Here is a 17,263-nt window from a genome sequence, read left to right as displayed (position 1 = left end):
GTCCATGATGCATGATGATCGAGTCAAGAATTTCAATTATTGTGGTTTAACTTGCGGTACACCGTGACCTTGAATTATGTACACTGTGTACGTCACTCTGCAGAGGCCCTCCACGATCACCGTGACTCCGTTGACAACAAACCTGACCAATCATCGATGTCATCCTCCGAGTTAACTACGTGCGCATCAATCCAAGATGTCCTCTTTGTAACCTCACCACAAAGCCATTCAAGTCCTCAGCCTCGAGATTATTGATAGCATACTCTCGATGCACGACTCTTCGGCTGTTGATTTGGTCCAGAGCGAGTTTCAGGTCTTCCTCAGGTCCACAGAAGTCCTGGTCACCTGTCGGATTCGTATGGTCGAATGTCTTCGAGATAATGCTTTCAATAACGTGCGGATCCATGAGTGGGGCTGTAACATCGAACATATCTTTTGGAAGAGCTTCTTTCGAAGCGGGTGCAAGGTGCCCAGGCGACGTGGGACTGAAGCACTTGCCGCAGAACTCCAGTGCACTCTGAAGCTCTTTCTCACTCAACCGGCTCCCCATCTCCGATGCACCCTGGATTACTGTGCGGCAATAAAGTCAGCATCTTTGACATTGGCCATACCATGCAATGATAGTAGTACCTGGTCGAATGGCAGCGAATGCTCGATCATAATTATCTTCGTCAATATCGCTCAGGATATCAAGATCCGTCGTTCGTATCTGTTGATAGGCGCTCATCACCACTATCTGGAATCTATACAGGTTACGTTGCACGTGGAACTCTGATCAGCAAGAGTAAATCCATCTACTTATGGACGGACCTTGTGTAACTCAACGAAAACCTCTTCGTGTGCCATGCAGCTGCTTCGACTTCTGAACAATCTCCTCGGACTGCGGCACATATAGATACTGCTGCAGATAATGCGGAGGTCATTGCGAGGTGTATCCCGGAGGAGAAGAATGGATCTATGAACGCTGAAGACTCGTGTATCAGCTTCGTCATATACAAGGGAAATATGCAAATTCGTACCACCAGCGTCCCCGACCAAACGAAAGCCAGGTCCCCCGTAGCTCGAAGCGGAGTAGCTGAAGTCAGACGCTGATCTTACCAATAGGTCAAGCTGCCCAGGTTGCCCCCCTGTAGTCTCCTTTTGTACCATCTTTCCAGTTCCGATGAGCTTGACTAGTGTTGGAGCGAGGGTTATAGAAAGCCGATAGCGATATTCCAGAGATTTGCCTTTCAAGGCACGGACTTTCTCGTTATGAATGTCTTGATTCATAACGACGCCGATGGAAGTTGTTCCATCGTGTAGAGGAATAAACCAAGCCCAGCCGGATTCATCTGGTGTACATTGGCTCAATTATCGCATTGACAACATTGACAACACGATGCGTACCTCCCAGTGTCTCAAACCAAGGGGCACCCTCTCTTTGGGTATTCGTGCCATATGTATTGACTCCCACCCAATAACCCCACAGTGCAATGTTCTTTAATGATGCGTTAAAACGACGGTTGCGTAAGTATTTGGTTGACATCAATCCTGAGCGTCCGGATGCATCAACAAGACAGTCGAATGAAATCACTCCGGTTTTTCCATCTGCAGCACGTAACCATTCAGCAGCCACAGGCCTGGAAGACTCGGTTGGGGAGAAGCGGAAGGATTTCACACTCGTTTGTTCAAACACCTTTGTTCCGCAGGATGTTGCGTGGTCAAGCAACATCTTGTCGAATGTCGAGCGCACCTAACTGGAGCGTTGATTTTCAAGGAAGGAAAAGATGTCAAGTACATACTACGTTCCATGAACTGTTAGTATGCCCAAGTGCAACGAAGTCCGTGTCTGGAAACAGGTGAGTGTGTCTCTTGGGCCAATTGCTGCTATCACTCACATCCTTCCCGTTTAAATTGATTAAACTTTATCGCAGCTCCGGGCTATTAATGATAATATATTATTTGGGCCCTATTATCCGAGAACGCTTTGATCGTACCTTGTGCTTGAAACCCATCTTGACCAACTTTTGCTCCGCATCAATGAACCTCAGGTAATGACGAACTGAAGGAATTAGGCTTTCCCCAATGTGATACCTACATGATAATCGTCAAGGGGGATGCTTGAACACTTTTGACAAGTGTATTACCGAGGGAACTGGGCAGCCTCCAATAAAACGACGTTGAGGCCTTCCCTGGAAAGGGCCGAGGCAGTATAACTGCCAGAGGGACCTCCACCGACGACAAGGATTTGAGCATGCTGCACAGTAACATTGATGTCAGTCCTGCTAGCGAATCTACTGAATGACCAACCTCTGGTATCTGCGAGGCCATCGAACGCTAGTGGATGTGTATAAGAAATCGACAATATTTGTTCACCGATTGTCTGAGCGTTTGTACTAGACGCGTCTGAACACATGCATGAAAGTGAAGCCTCACTTAAGGCGTCGATATTGCAAATCTATGCAAGAACACTTCCCAAACCAATTCAGAATACGTCACCAAGGCTTCTGCTAGAGTGCCGGTGATTTTGTATCAATACGTCAGCGCCCTCACCTCACCAAAGTACTTACAAGGGCCTTGAATGACTACTAGACATATACATCCGCCAGTGATTCGATGTCAGCTCAGTCGTGGAAACACGTACGTGACATGGGCACAACCAACACAAAGTTAAAGAGGAAATCCCTCGTTCCCGTATGCAGATTGCCAGGTACTGGTGAAAGGATCGTTAAAAACAGAGGTACTTGAGATATTTATGTAACATCAGATGTCAAGAAGGGTAAAACCTTCATCTTTCAAGGGTCCGCAGTTACATGTCCGCAGTCTCGGCAAACCCGAGAGCTCTGGAATTCGGCGTGTCGAACACTGAGTAAAGGCGCTCCCTGGGAAGGCATGATTCAGTAACTTCTTGCTTAGTGAAATGTAGCATGCATGGAAAACAAGAACGGTTGACAAAATCGAAGCCAGAGCCAGGGCTGCTCCCGATGTCACTTCGGAAAATCAGGTATATGCCGTCGGGGGTTACATCATCCAAGTATTCCTCTTCCTCTTCAGAAGTGGAATCGTTACTGATACTGTATGTGCAGTATACATGCTGGAAAAGTTGCTCTTATAGCAAGTATAACTTACGAACACTCACAAATGAATTGCCTGTATCCTGCGGCAGGAATCCGGAGGCAACCATCTTCCAGACTTACAACTTCAACTAAGCCATTTTAAATGGTAGTTCGTAAACCGTCGAGTTACACCGAAGACGAGCAATATCAAGGCTTCGAAATGAGGGTGTGTCGGAAATATGATCAATGACCAGCTATACTTACTAAATGGATGTGACATTGATGTACATCCTTAAATTCGCACATTGCTTGTCCAAGTTGGCCAGACTCCTGGTGCTTGTATCTCTAATGCAGAATCAACAAGGAACGAGTGGATTCCGAAAAAAAATCACCTGCAGAAATGTAATCGTTGGTGACATCGACTCAAGGGCTGGCCACGCGAGATGGAGGGATCCAGCTGCTCGAAGTATATCACTTGCAAATATAACACTACATGTACAATACTCTGTCATTGAATTGGTACTTCAGAGCCTCAAATGTCAAGCGCACATCCTACTTATCCTGACCTTTCATTCTTGTGGTCCAAACTTATTAGCAGAAACCGTAGACAATAAACATTGTCACATACCTTTCAGCATCATCAACACAATGACATCGTCTTCCACCCGTCTTATTTGTGAGATGGTGATTGAACTTGGGGCCACTAAAACGGCGCGCAGGTATATTATTGAGTGGAGGCCGACTCGGAAGTTGCGTGGTCCGATCATCGCGAACGGAACCAGGAGCATGCAACTTCAGAGTCAGAAACTGAACGGACTTGTTCCTCTCATCCTCATCAATATCCCGTACGTCTAGTGACTCCACAACGAATGACGTCCCTGGAGCGAATGTGTACTCATTCTTCTCAGGATCATCCGAGAGCGGTGTGATATAGCTTGCCGCATCCCAGACCCACGAGTCGTTGTCGGGAGGGTTGACCACCACTATAAGGCCATTTTGGTAATGTTTTGCGATATCGATCGAATCCGCAAAGCTCCAGACCATCTTGGTTGTGATAGTGCTGCCCACCTTGACGAAAGTTGCCATCGCTGCCTCCAAAGACACCCCAAGCGACTTGCTAGTCGGCCCGGCGTTGAGGGGGCACTCTAGCATCTCGATGCCGAAGTAATCGAGACTGAGCTGGGATATGTCAAGCTGCCCGCTGAATAATTGAGGCGCATAAAAGACGGATGTGCGAGGCATCGCCGCAAAAGCAGCACTGAGTAACCGGTTTTGAACGGCACTAAACTTCTGCAGGAGAGCCTTGACGTCGCGAAGCTGATCCTGAACGTCTTGCAACGTGGATGCGGGCTTCATCATAAAAGAATTCATGTAGGCCTTGTTGCCTGGAACGTACGAGCCCCAGTTTGACTTCCAGATCGCGGTTGCGATGTTTGGAGAGTCAAGAGGATACGGCGTGGTTGGGATACTACTATACTCGAATATTTTCATCAGCACCATGCGCGCAAATGATGCAGTCGTCCAGTCATACACCGCCATTGCCAGCTGAAAGCTGTGTGGCGAGAATGGAAAATGGCGTAACCCTAAAGCTTTGATCTCCTCTACGTCCCTGCCTAGCGCGTCTGGTACGTCTTGGTATGGCACATAGTGCAAGTCCATCATCTTGTCGAAAAATGATACATCAACATCCGACACCTCTGGCAGTGGCTTTAACGTCCCCGTCAAGACAGATCTGTGAACGGACGTAGATGGAGTGATTGAGAACGAGAAAGAACCATCCCCGGGGATTGTGAGGTTGATATTCACCGAATCTTCTGGGCAGATGGCGACCGTGTTGTTCAGGTCGACGATAGATGGAAGTACTGAGTAGGGTACAGTGATATCGATGAAACCTTGTTTGTCAATGATCAGCCTGTGACTCGACTCGCACCCGCCACGGATTGCTCCGATGGGCTGGCCATCGCTGAACCACAGCTTGGCGCCGGCACTGTTGTCTATGGTTACCAAAACCCAATTCATGTGCTGCTGTACTGCAAAAGATAGGAACTTTAGTAGCATTCGTTCAAGAAGATTGCGGTCCCAACACCCACATATGTGTCGCTGGAATTCAAAAAATGAAGGTTGCACTAGAGCTCGCACAAGACTTATTCCTGTCAATACATTTTGAAGAGTTAGATTCGGGTTCAGCGTCGAAGGATGAAGTATTGCAACTCACAGTAAAACTCAAAGTCTTGGAGGAAAAGTTGTGATAATCCTCGAGTTCAATAGAATGAGAAGGATGGGTGGGTCCGAGTTGTAAGTATGGAGGGTGGGTCACCGACTCACCGTCCTATTAAATACATTTTACATAGAGAGGCCCGAAGAGGCATAGCTGCATATCTAGGGGGCTCAGCGAAGCGCTAGCAGCAGTGTTAGCACAGTCACCGGTCGGCGGTAGGTATCAATCTCCTACCGATTACCCCATATCTACTACATGGCGTCAAATCGAACTTTTATTGTGTGATAAGATGCCCCACTGGCATATCAGTCATAGTTCCCGGCCCCGATACTATATGATGAATGAACTTGAAGCGTGCCTTTCCTGGCGTCCCTGTTTAATGGAAATCTTCTTCAACCGAAGGCAAGGAGAGCCTGGAGAGGCAAGGTTGGCGATTTGAAACCTGCGTGCCGATGACGATGATTTCAACAAAGCGAGGCTTGGCAGGCAACGCAACTTAAAAATCTATCGCCACTGTTCGACTTAACAACTAAAGCTGCCGCAGCTCGGTTCGGGTCCGGTCCTCTATGAGCCATCCACACACCGCTCTTGATACAGACAACAGAATGGATCCACACACCTCTTGGAATGGATGCACCTTATCTTAGCGGGCCTGAATATTTATTCAACCAGGAACCTTTTCCCGAGTTTCCCAACAGCTTCCCTCCAGAGCTTTCCATGACCCCATGGATGACGCTTCATCCCACACGTGGAGTCCCCATGCTCTCCCGCAGTCGCCTGCCACATCATCTTCCAATGGGAGTCTATCTTGCGATTACGCATGTCAGTGGGCGAATGGGCACGCCAACGATTGTCATATCGAACCATCATTCAATGACATACAACCTCGCGCGCAGAACTTCGGCGGTAACATTGATTATCTATCTAGTTTTGGCAGCGGAGTTGATCTTCATTCACCTACACCATCGTGGCCGGAGGAGAGAAAGAGTGACTGTACATTATTGATGGACGATATGAATGACACCTCAAGCTTCTGCGGCTGGGATGGTGGGTCCTGCTTCTCTGCTCTGACTGTCGACAAGTCCGAAGTGGCGCAACACCTCCAACTACACCACGGTGTGAAACCTGGCGGCGACAAAGATAGGACTTCATGCCGATGGGAGGGCTGCGGGAAGAAAATGAAGAAGGAGAGCATATCGCGGCACATCGTTGCAGTTCATTTGGACAACAAAACGGAATGTGGTAGTTGTGGAAAGACATTTGCTCGGTTAGATTCTGAACTGCGCCACCTAAAGAATCCAAACCGAATCCCATGGTGCTCCTACCAAACGCTGTCGTCTGTCGTGGCCATGATTTTTCTGCCATACATTCTTACAGCTTATTACGCACATTACCGAGGACTTCAGTATCGTCATGTGTGTGTACCCAGTTTTATCACTTTAGTTTAATATTGATCCGTGGACGTATGTACTGCCGAACCCAGGCTTATATCAACTTCTATCCCTCCAACGCACTGCCATATAGAAGCAAGCAAAATGACTCAAATTGTAGGGGTCAAATTCAGGCCTTGGAAGGTAGTTGAATGGGACTGAAATTTTAGTACCTTGGTTCGAATAATTTAATGGTCGACACCACAACGAGATCCAAGGAAAAAATACATAATTTCCAGTATAAATATTGTAGATCAACTAAGTAGGAGTATACGGTAGGACATTACTAATGACGGACAGGAGCTATAGGGAGATACATATGAGGTTGGAATACAAAATAATAGGGATATCACTGTAAGGTAACACCGAGGACTATATCAACATGACGTTCTGGCTAGCCGACCAACCTCCATCAATGTACACTAGGTCAATGACCTGTGATTCGTCTCCGTAGTCAACAACGACTTCCGCAGACTGGCAGCTCAAACTTTCGAGCGAATGTCGTCGAAAGGCATCCTCTCGCGAGAGTGAAGACCCACACTTCGAGCAAATCCATCGTACCCCAAGATGCTGCGTCAGGACATGACGTGAGATATTCCCTGGTTTCGTATGGGTATCGAGACAACCAGTCCAAAGACAGGTAATTTTTTGCGTGTCCCCGCTGGTGGCACTGGTGCTGATACCATGATGTTGCTTGAGATGTTTAGAAACCTGCTTGAGCTCCACAGGAATGTGCATCCTGCAGTCCCCCTTCCAGTCACACGGGTGCACTCTGACCTCGGTATCATGTTCATGCAGAGCATCCCGAGCGATCAGGATGGGATTCACCCCATTGAATTCCAGGAGCATATCTTGGACCATGGACTTGTCAGACGAACTAAAATAAATAACAGTGAGCCACAAAAAAAGGTAGAGAATGTTATCACGAACCGAACTGGGTTCATATTGGATCAGAGAGGAGTTGGTTTACGTGGAGTTGGTTGATGTGTCTTCTGGGTTCTGCAGAATGAGTTGCATTTATCGCTTTTAACTTGCCTGCTCTATGGCGCTGTTCCCACCGCAGCGCGACAAGAGGCGCGAGCGTTGGCTTGGATCGCCAGATTTCCACTAAGCTCTCAGGTTTGTGAAATTTCGTTACAATGGTGGTGGAAGAGATACATTGGTTACGCGCTGTGCCGTTGCAACCTTCAAACAAGTAAGTTGAATGAATGATACTGGTGAGTATGCCAATGTTACCCAGAGCGGATCAACACAAGAGACCGGGTTACCAAGTCGATTTCACGTTGAATGGAGTGAACTATGTGACGAGGGTCCGAGAAAGCCTTCGTGGCACCGGGTAAATCAAGTTTTTGATCCGTCGATTGGGGATGTGATCAGCGCAGCCACGCGACTGGCATGGTATTCATATCATGTCTTGCGTATGCGTGTTATGACGTCTCGAAGGGGCCAAGTGTACCGAGGTAATCGGGATGGTGGAGGGACCTGAATTCAGTAAGAAGCTGGCGACCTGTAATCATAGTGATACCGAGATGTGTCAATCGGACCAGGGTTAGACCGACGAGGCCAGACCCGACAAGTGACTGCCAGTACTGATGTGGGTCCGACGTAATAGTTGAAGTATGAATTCACAAGAATCGGCGATACCATTTCTCTCCCTCCGATTCCAAAACCCTTACGTCGTGGAGATAAAATATTTTCAGTCTACTTCAATCGAAAGTGCTGTGGTAACCTGGCCATGACAGTGGGGAATTCAACGAACCTGCATCAAACCATAAATGAGCGCTGCCAGTACCCGCGAACCTTGCTATGAGACAGGGTTCCGCGGCATGCTCACATGTTTCTATTACTATGTGAGGTACCGCATTGTGGACATACACGCGTTCCAGTGTATGAGCGTTTGACAGAAAGATCTCAAATCACTTGATGTGCAGTGCTGAGCGCTGTGCATGGCACGCAGATGACAGAACTTCTATCGGATAAGATCCAGAGGCTTGAACAGCAGGTGTGATACGTTGCTAGGAAAATAATGGGCTGGCCTGAGGCATGATGGATCAAATTGTGAGTGTGGCGATTTTGATTCGGTTGATCACGTGCAAGCGCTGGGCTGTGCAGGCCTCACACGCCTCGAGGCTCGAGTTCATACCAAATGTCCACCGTGACAGCCTTATACTGACATCAGACGAAATCTGTCTCACACACCTAACGGTGCCCCCTGTTCCAACTTGGAGCCTTGTTCAGTTCCATATGAGGTAACACTTCAGGTCCGAACATCAATAAAAGCCTCTGTGTAGACGTTATTTAGTAAAGGTAACCGTAAACCGGGTGAACTTCCTCGTAAAGGTACACAGGCAACTTGAACGTTGATGATTATTACTATGTCCTTCACGATTGGTAGAGGATGAAATATTCGGAGGTGCCGATGTTCCATACTTTGTCCCAGACTGGCCAGATCTCTGACATTCAAACGAAACCAGTTCTCTGTCCGAGTACACACTGTGACTGTGGCTTTACCCCCCGCTTTACCTCCCAAAGCATGTGTTGAAAATCATCGAGCGTCTGCTGCTTACCAATATGTCTGTTTCGCTGGAAATGGTCGACACAATGCGATATCGCAAACAATGAGAAACGCACGGGATTGAACCGCTTGTAGAGCTGTCTCTGGGCCAGTTGCTAGCGTTGCCACCAGTGAGTAGAGTAGAAAGTGCATTAGCATGCAGAGTCTCTATATCGTAGACGATTCACAGGATAAGAACACAATAGATATTGTTCAGCCGGGGCGGAGGCTTCTGATGGAATCACTAGGGAGGCTTACAGTATCAACTGTAGGGAACGGGGTGGATAGAGGACTAAGTCTCCTTTGTCGTCATCGTCTTCGTTAAATCATGGGATGATCAATTGAGGGTAAAAGTACGAGAACAGAATATCACAAATTGTGTTCGCCATCAGTCCTGAGCTATTCTGAACTCCATGAGCATCATCCCTACAAGATCATAGGTCTGGGTGAGTACTAGACCAGCACTGGCCCTGCGAATTATAACAAATCAAACATCGTTAATGCACCCAGGCATGGAAGGAACTTGCCCAATGTTCTTGAATTCGTTCAAGGTTCGCTCCTTGCCATTGAAAAGAAGCCACATAGTCATGTCATGTTGGTGAGGTGTGTTACTACCGAAGTTCAATAATGTAGGTTCGGGCGCCTTATGATTTTGAATGCATGATCACCGTCAAGCTCAACTCGAAACTCACCTTAGTAGTAGACCCATTAGCCCCTACATCTGGCTCTTCGAACTTGCGCGAGAGCACACAGTCATCTATCACAAAACGTTGATTCTAGAGAAAACACCACTTTGAAACGCAGCTGACTCACGAATCAACACTCGGCTGTTTGGTCCCATTACTTTGCGAATATTGTGGAGAATCACACTTGCTTCATCGTCGGGCCAGTCGTGAATGATGCTCCTTAACTATACCAGATCATTGAGCAACCCGCGTTGAATGGGAACAAACTTGGCACTTACATAGTAAACATCCTTTCCAGCAACAGGTGACTCCTCCAAGAAATTCAATGTCACGAACTCTACGCGCTCGTCGAGTAGCGCCTCAGGAGCCTTCTTCTCCCATATCTGATCAAATATAAATATAAATTGCTCGCTGGGTGTAAACCTGATGTCTGGACTCACATTTCTCGACAGCTTCATAGTTTCTGGGAGATCCTGGTTGGTTATTCTGAGATGAGGAAACATTTTCGCCAGAGGAATAGACATTGTTCCGGTTCCACATCCAACATCCACCACGGACGACACATTGTCCCAAGGGTAATCTTATGACCCGCTTTAGTCATGCTGACGATTGAAAAATGCTGATTTCTCACAATGGAGCGCCGCATACGAGCCATAGATCACAGAATGGCCTATCATGCATTTGTGAAATGTCTGTGTATTGTGAGCCATCGGTCAGTCATGAGCGGAAAAATCAGCACACACTTCGCGTGCTTCATCCTACACAATATGGTAAGGCATGCATGAAAGGCCAGTATGATAACTAAAACTTACGTCCATTTCCCAGAAATTGTGGTTTTTGCCTTCCTTCCTAAGAGCAAATGCTCGAGGGGCCTTTTCAACTTCGTTCGATCTTGCAAACTCTTGGTCGATCATGGTTTCATAGAGAACCGCAGCATATTTGGGACTGTCTCGCTGATCTCGTATACAAAATACAACATCGTTTGTTGACTTGAGCACAAGGGAGAGTCGTGTATTTGCGAATACGTCTCGCTTGACTGCATAACACCAAAGGCTTCAGAGATAATTGTGAACCGACAGTATGCATGTCACCTTCTTTAAAGCAACCCCTGAGGGCCAGAAATCGCAAGACGCGTGCGATCTTGGTCTTATCGAGGTTGACTGCGTCAGCCAATGCATCCACACTGAGACCTTCTGGGTGTTTATCCAAGACGTCTGCAATACATGATTGCGTGGCGACGTCTATGCACGTCCAGTTGTAATTATTAACAAACTAAAAGATAAGTAACAATGCATATAACGCCGTCTATAATCAGCACTTACGTTGTATGCTGTGTGTTGGGGGGGAGCCAGTATTGCGTTCAATTGCTCGCATGCACCCTCGAGAAGCCTGATTGCCTTTCTGAGAGCAAGTGTATCCGTCGCGAAGTCGAGGGGGTGGAGGGTGCCTGCGTCGACACCAGGGACACCATGTCCAGTGTTCTTGTATTCCGCCATTGCTTCGCGTGCGGAGGAATTGATGATGCTTAGAAGGGCTTCAACCTTGACTTCATTCGGGTCCGTCATTTTTCGGAGTGTGCGTGTTTCCCATCAGTCGTTCATGTCTTATATGCCTTGATCAAAATACATCATCCAACTGCTTTCCCATGGTAGCGACTAGTGCTATTGGCAAAACAAGTTTTACCAAGCGGTTGTGCCAAATTGGTTGTGCCCGATCATCGCCAAAACTCATGCGAAGGGAGGTTGGCAATGTTTGGCAGAACCCCAGACTCGCGGAGATGTAACTTGCATCTGGTTTGAATTCGATAGAACATACAGGTGAAGTAGAGTGCACATTCTTTGATCTCGGCATAGCACAATCCACGCGATGGTGTAATCTCTCAGACATTTGAGACACTTCAAGGCTTTGTGAAATTCGTGCAAACCTTCGACACCACAGCGTCATAAAAGCCGCGGAGGCTGAGAAGCCCGCATGCACACTCGTGAAGAGGTTGGCATTACCGTCGAGATTGCACAGGATCTTGAAACGCCCTGCGGCGTGCGCTCTCGACCGAACCTCGTGATCCAGACGACCTCCTTGCCGGTCCAGAGAGTATCTTGCTTGACAACGTTGCTGCCGGATTTGGGACCCTCGGAGAGTTGAAGAAGACTGAAGAAGTTCAGAACATTGACAAAATTGAAGTGCTGGAATCGACGAATCGGATTAGGAATGTGTGATCCGACCGTTACCGCGTTATGGTCACGCTAATGCCATGTTATCTAGTCACATTCAAAGGGTGTGATTGAAGCGAGGGTATTAGTAGTTGCGAGTACAATTTGCAGGTTACAAGTACGTGAACAAAAAGCATGATGAAGGCACTCCGAAAGCTATCAGCGGATCGAGAGTGGATCAGCCATGATAACACTTGATGGGAAAGGCACGCAAATCCACCTGGCCCAGCGGTCATGATGTGAGTGGGCTGACTGCGGTCAGGACGCACGATTCCTTCCCAAATAACCACCCCCGCCTCAACTCAATCCCCACTTTAGCTCCAAACATCAACCTTGCAATACAATGGACAGACTCCCCATGAGGGAAGGAGCAGCACGGTTTGGTGCAGAAGGGGAGGTGCAACGGCCTGTGAGCCCTGAAGCTTGTGGAAACCCCTGAAGGGGCGATTCAGACACCTGGGGGCACGAGATATGGGGACGGCCGCAAATACATATTACAAGGCCACTGACGACCAGCATACTGATTGTAGACCAAGATTGTTGGAAACTCCACGGACCCTCGTCTCGAAAGTCAGTCAGCCCTGGATCCCGCCTCGTTGGAAAAACAAAGCTCTCGTCTCAATTCCCGGCTAAACCTTCTCTATTTCTACCGTGCATTGTACAATCTCCTCCACAATCTCCATCAATGATGCCGCGGTGTACTGTATCCACTTCGATGCATGAAGTATTATGCAAAGAGTGCAAGCAGCAGGACTTCCTTGAGAAAAGTGAAACAGGTACCTGATAGGGGTTCTAAGAGGCTGATGGCGAGAAGAGGTGCGGTGACAACAAGAGATAGCCAAGGTGAGTGCATTGTTGAATTGGACCCTCGATTCCGTAAGTGCTAGCTTCCGTTTTCCCACGTAGTCTCCCGTCTTCACATGCACATCTGAGTCTGCCTCATGTTGACCTCATAGCGAATTTGCATGAGCATCATAGTATAGACTTGTGCTATCAACTCCACAGAAATACCTTGAATCATTGCCGTTGTTCTAAACTTTGATGCCCTTTGAGCATCCCACTTCATTGATGGCAGATTGTGTTCGACATCAGTCCTGAGCGATTCTGAACTCCAAGAGCATCGTCCCCACAAAATCATAGGTTTGGGTGAGCACTAAGCCAGCACTGGCCCTGCGAATCATAATAAATCAAACATCATCAACGTATCCATGCATAGAAGGAACTTGCCCAATGTTCTTGAATTCGTTCAAGGTTCGCTCCTTGCCATTGAAAAGAAGCCACATCGTCATATCATGCTGGTGTGCTGTGCTACAACCGAAGTTCAATAATGTAGGTTCGGGCGCCTTATGGTCCTGAATGCATGATCACACCGTCAAGCCAAACTCGAAACTCACCTCAGCAGACTCGTCAGCCCCTACGTCAGGCTCTTCGAATGTGCGCAAGAGCACGTAATCCTCTATCACAGGACGTTGATTCTGGAGAAAACATCACTTTGAAACGCAGCTGACTCACGAATCAACACTCGGCTGTTTGGTCCCATTACTTTGCGAATATTGTTGAGAATCAGCCTTGACTCATTGTCCGGCCAGTCGTGAATGATGCTCCTCAACTATATCAGATCATTGGGCAGCCCGCGTTGAATGAGAACAAACTTGGCACTTACATAGTAAACATCCTTTCCAGCAATAGGCGACTCCTCCAAGAAATTCAATGTCACGAACTCTACGCGCCCGTCGAGCAGCACCTCAGGAGCATTCTTCTCCCATATCTGATCATGTAAATATAACCCCACTGCGTTTGGACCTGATGTTTGGACTCACATTTCTTGACAGCTTTATAGTTTCCGGGAGATCCTGATTGATTATTTTGAGATGAGGGAACATTTTTGCCAGAGGGATAGACACTGTTCCGGTTCCAGATCCAACATCCACCACGGATGATACATTGTCCCAAGGATAATCTTATGGCCTGCTTTAGTCATGCTGACGATTGAAAAATGCTGATTTCTCACAATGGAGCGCCGCATACGAGCCATGGACCTCAGAATGGCCTATCATGCTTCTGTGAAATATCTGTGTATTGTGAGCACATCAGTCAGTCATGAACGGACGAATCCGCACACACTTCACGTGACTTGTCCTATACAATTTGTTAAGGCATGAAAGGCCAGTATGATAACTGAAACTTACATCCATTTCCCAGAAGTTGTTGTTTTTGCCTTGTTTTCCGAGAACAAATGCTCGAGGGGCCTTTTCAACCTCGTGCGATCTTGCAAACTCTTGGTCAGTCATGGTCTCATAGAGAGCCGCAGCATATTTGGGGCATCTTCGGTGATTCCGTATACAAGACCCAACGTTGTTTGTCGACTTGAGCACGAGGGAGAGTCGCGTGTTTGTGAATACGTCTCGCTTAACTGTGTACATCAACGGCTTCAGAGAAAATTATCAACCAACAGTATGCATATCACCTTCTTTGAAACAACCCATGAGGGACAGAAATCGCAAGATGCGTGCGATCTTGATCTTGTCGAGATTGACTGCGTCAGCCAACGCATCCACATCAAGACCTTCCGGGTATTTTTCCAAGACGTCTGCAATACATGATTGCGCGGCGACGTCCATGCACGCCCAATTGTAATTACTAACAAGCTAGGAAGATGAGCAACAAAATATATAAGGCCATCTATAATCGACACTTACATTATATGCTGTGTGTTGGGGGGGAGCCAGTATTGTGTTCAATTGCTCGCACGCACCCTCGAGAAGCCTGATTGCCTTTCTGAGGGTAAGTGTATCTGTCGCGAAGTCGAGGGGGTGGAAGGTGCCTGAGTCGATACCGGGGACTCCATGTCCAGTGTTCTTGTATTCCGCCATTGCTTCGCGCGCGGAGGAGTTGATGATGCTCAAGAGGGTCTCAACCTTGACTTCATTCGGCTCCGTCATTTTTGGAGTGTGCTTGATTCCCTCTCAGTCATTCAGGTTTTATATTCCCTCACAAAATACATCATCCAGCTGCTTTCCCGTGGCAAAGACATTCAACGATGGGTATTCATGGAAGAAGATTGAACCCAAACCTAGTCTAACCACTCATAAGACCTGGCTTCTGACACCGGTCGTTGCCCGAGTTGAGCGCGTGGCGCATCTAGGCTGTGATTTGTTGGATGCCATTGTTTCTTATTGGAAGTTGAAATCGATTTCCTTGACTTTCAAGTTCATGACAGGATTCCGATGAAATGCGGATGGAATATCATCATATTAAGTCTATATATAAGCAAGTAGATCAGCCCAGGTTCAGTCATGACGCTGGCATTCGCAACGTGCATAATCAGTAAAAATATATCATCCTGTTGTGCTATGAGGTTCTGCACGTCATCAATTAGCTGGCAATAGTCATCAAAACACCACACTTACTTATAGTTGACCGCTCCAGGACATGTAAATGTCAGTTACTAGGGGTCGATTAGTAGGCGAACCCAGGCTAGCTGACGGCAGAGTTGTGTTCATAGCGGCGCTTGGCCTTTGGGAGAAATTTCTACCCATATTCTGTCTAGCGCCGACGACATAATTTTCTGCGTCAGTTAGCAGACTCCGTGGCCACCATGTAGAAGGTAAGAAAATGTTCATACTAATGTATGTTGGGAGCGGTTTCCGAGCACAAGTAGTATGATGCGAATGTCACGTGCACCAGAAGTTATCGCTGGTGATTGACTGGAGAGGTCGAGGGCGGACCTATCGCGACCACCTGAGAGCCCAATGGAACACCCGAAATTGGAGCAGTAGAATTTAGAAACTCGGTGTGAAATATCAGCATCGGTCGAAACTGGCTGGGTAAAGGAAAAAGTCTGGATAATAAAAAGGACGCCCATTAAGATTCCACGAGAGATACGATGTAGTAGGGAGCGCAGTGCAGGGATCAGCCAACAGGAGCAGGTGCTAGGACGAGACGGGTGCAAAGAGGAGACATCGAGGCGAGGGTCGGGGGTCGCAGGAGCTCGGGGTCTTAGAGTACAGAGCTAAACACAACAGCTTGAGCATTCCATCAGGTTTCTTCCCTCTTCAGAACGCTAGGCTGGCATCTCCAACGAGTCAATATAAGATAAGCAAAGGACACGTACGTGGCGTGAGAGGTTTAGCAACTTCGTCGAGAACGTCCTAGTCACGGGTGTCGTTGGCAGAACTTGGAAAAACTCCGTACTTGCGGAGATGTGACTTGGAAACCTAAAAACCAACAAAACATCCCTTAGTAAAGCAAGATGGCGCATGCTGGACGCCGTCCCCTTGCGTCACTCAATTCCGATCGCGTGGAACAAGTTCCGGACAACTCACATCGCTACTGCAAACATTGCAGGTGCTCGAAAGGGTCGTGACAACAACCTGCCGAACCATCTTACCACTGTACAAATCCAGTTGCGCCGCTGCAGCAAATCGGTGCCATCCAGTAAGTTATTGATCGTCGCTTGAGTAAAGAGTACTAAAGACCAAGCAAATGCAAAGCTGCCGGAATCAGCCGGATCCGGCAATGCTGTCGCAAATCCTATTTCTCATGCAAATAATATTCCCTTTCGTGTTGTGACGAACATGTGTAAAATTTTCCATGAGTTCGTCATCAAACGTTCCTCATATTCTATCATCCTACGAATATTATCATGACGTAGGGTGGGACGAGACCGTGACCCTGTAGGTCCATGAAAACTTCGGATAGCCGCATCTGCCACATCCGTTCCAACACCTACTAGTGCGGCGGTGCTAATCTGCAAACAACGTCTTCTGGTCAACTTCTTCTGCGCAGTGGGTATTAAAATGCTCACCTGGATGTGATGGGTTTTGAGCTGGAGATTCCGTTGGCACAGTCATTATGAGCAGAACCTCCTGTATCGATGGACCATCGAACGTCTGTGCTTTAAATCTGCATCATATCACAATGAACTCGTTACTGATGATACAGAAATGGCTGACGCGTCACAGGTTGGTGACTAGCTGATGTATACTACCACAGACAAGTTCATTGCGAGTCTAGCCCATACGCATGATTATGGCTATAATACAACAGGTCTAGTCACAATGAAGGCACAAAAGCAAACACGAAACCCATACCATTGGAGTTTCCCTCATATACCATCATACTGAGCAT

The 17,263-nt window shown here is 47.5% G+C and overlaps 7 protein-coding genes across 7 annotated transcripts; 1 reads left to right on the top strand and 6 right to left on the bottom strand.

Annotated features, from left to right (window-relative positions):
• Positions 1-34: 34 nt before the first annotated feature.
• HD556DRAFT_1519364 (uncharacterized protein) lies at positions 35-2,745 on the bottom strand. Its single transcript, XM_041309128.1, has 11 exons — positions 2,624-2,745; positions 2,290-2,567; positions 2,127-2,236; positions 1,977-2,073; positions 1,878-1,920; positions 1,782-1,828; positions 1,387-1,732; positions 1,020-1,331; positions 811-964; positions 631-743; positions 35-570 (listed from the first exon to the last, which is right to left on the bottom strand). The coding sequence occupies exons 2-11, from the start codon at positions 2,308-2,310 to the stop codon at positions 176-178; spliced, it is 1,638 nt and encodes a 545-aa protein (XP_041160502.1). The 5' UTR covers positions 2,311-2,567; positions 2,624-2,745; the 3' UTR covers positions 35-175.
• Positions 2,746-3,461: 716 nt separating this feature from the next.
• HD556DRAFT_1369564 (uncharacterized protein) lies at positions 3,462-5,272 on the bottom strand. Its single transcript, XM_041302893.1, has 3 exons — positions 5,126-5,272; positions 3,664-5,065; positions 3,462-3,609 (listed from the first exon to the last, which is right to left on the bottom strand). The coding sequence occupies exons 2-3, from the start codon at positions 5,052-5,054 to the stop codon at positions 3,588-3,590; spliced, it is 1,413 nt and encodes a 470-aa protein (XP_041160501.1). The 5' UTR covers positions 5,055-5,065; positions 5,126-5,272; the 3' UTR covers positions 3,462-3,587.
• A 1,015-nt stretch (positions 5,273-6,287) lies between these two features.
• Positions 6,288-6,542, top strand: HD556DRAFT_1205840 (uncharacterized protein; the record flags this gene model as incomplete). The annotated part of the gene is made up of 1 exon (XM_041296471.1): positions 6,288-6,542. A coding segment is annotated over one exon (255 nt), but the record flags the coding sequence as incomplete, so codon positions are not given.
• A 336-nt stretch (positions 6,543-6,878) lies between these two features.
• On the bottom strand, positions 6,879-7,757 carry HD556DRAFT_425414 (uncharacterized protein). The gene is made up of 2 exons (XM_041310564.1): positions 7,614-7,757; positions 6,879-7,560 (listed from the first exon to the last, which is right to left on the bottom strand). The coding sequence occupies exons 1-2, from the start codon at positions 7,625-7,627 to the stop codon at positions 7,056-7,058; spliced, it is 519 nt and encodes a 172-aa protein (XP_041160499.1). The 5' UTR covers positions 7,628-7,757; the 3' UTR covers positions 6,879-7,055.
• A 1,868-nt stretch (positions 7,758-9,625) lies between these two features.
• Positions 9,626-11,488, bottom strand: HD556DRAFT_1308053 (S-adenosyl-L-methionine-dependent methyltransferase; the record flags this gene model as incomplete). The annotated part of the gene is made up of 11 exons (XM_041300083.1): positions 9,626-9,707; positions 9,744-9,880; positions 9,930-9,994; positions 10,051-10,147; positions 10,202-10,306; positions 10,364-10,503; positions 10,555-10,615; positions 10,667-10,681; positions 10,736-10,959; positions 11,015-11,195; positions 11,246-11,488. 11 exons carry the CDS (start codon positions 11,486-11,488, stop codon positions 9,626-9,628), a joined length of 1,350 nt encoding a protein of 449 aa, XP_041160498.1.
• A 1,474-nt stretch (positions 11,489-12,962) lies between these two features.
• Positions 12,963-15,420, bottom strand: HD556DRAFT_425019 (S-adenosyl-L-methionine-dependent methyltransferase). Its single transcript, XM_041310563.1, has 13 exons — positions 15,207-15,420; positions 14,833-15,144; positions 14,601-14,781; positions 14,323-14,546; positions 14,258-14,272; positions 14,145-14,205; positions 13,954-14,093; positions 13,797-13,901; positions 13,646-13,742; positions 13,528-13,589; positions 13,361-13,476; positions 13,145-13,303; positions 12,963-13,082 (listed from the first exon to the last, which is right to left on the bottom strand). Exons 2-12 carry the CDS (start codon positions 15,073-15,075, stop codon positions 13,222-13,224), a joined length of 1,326 nt encoding a protein of 441 aa, XP_041160497.1. The 5' UTR covers positions 15,076-15,144; positions 15,207-15,420; the 3' UTR covers positions 12,963-13,082; positions 13,145-13,221.
• HD556DRAFT_424747 (uncharacterized protein) lies at positions 15,421-16,587 on the bottom strand. The gene is made up of 4 exons (XM_041310562.1): positions 16,459-16,587; positions 16,248-16,350; positions 15,544-16,145; positions 15,421-15,494 (listed from the first exon to the last, which is right to left on the bottom strand). The coding sequence occupies exons 1-3, from the start codon at positions 16,473-16,475 to the stop codon at positions 15,753-15,755; spliced, it is 513 nt and encodes a 170-aa protein (XP_041160496.1). The 5' UTR covers positions 16,476-16,587; the 3' UTR covers positions 15,421-15,494; positions 15,544-15,752.
• Positions 16,588-17,263: the final 676 nt, after the last annotated feature.

The sequence above is a fragment of the Suillus plorans genome, assembly GCF_016647745.1.
Source record: "Suillus plorans strain S12 chromosome Unknown HD556scaffold_26, whole genome shotgun sequence".
Classification (NCBI taxonomy): domain Eukaryota; kingdom Fungi; phylum Basidiomycota; class Agaricomycetes; order Boletales; family Suillaceae; genus Suillus; species Suillus plorans.
Note: the sequence above shows the minus strand (reverse complement) of the source record. Positions and strands in the feature narration are given on the sequence as shown.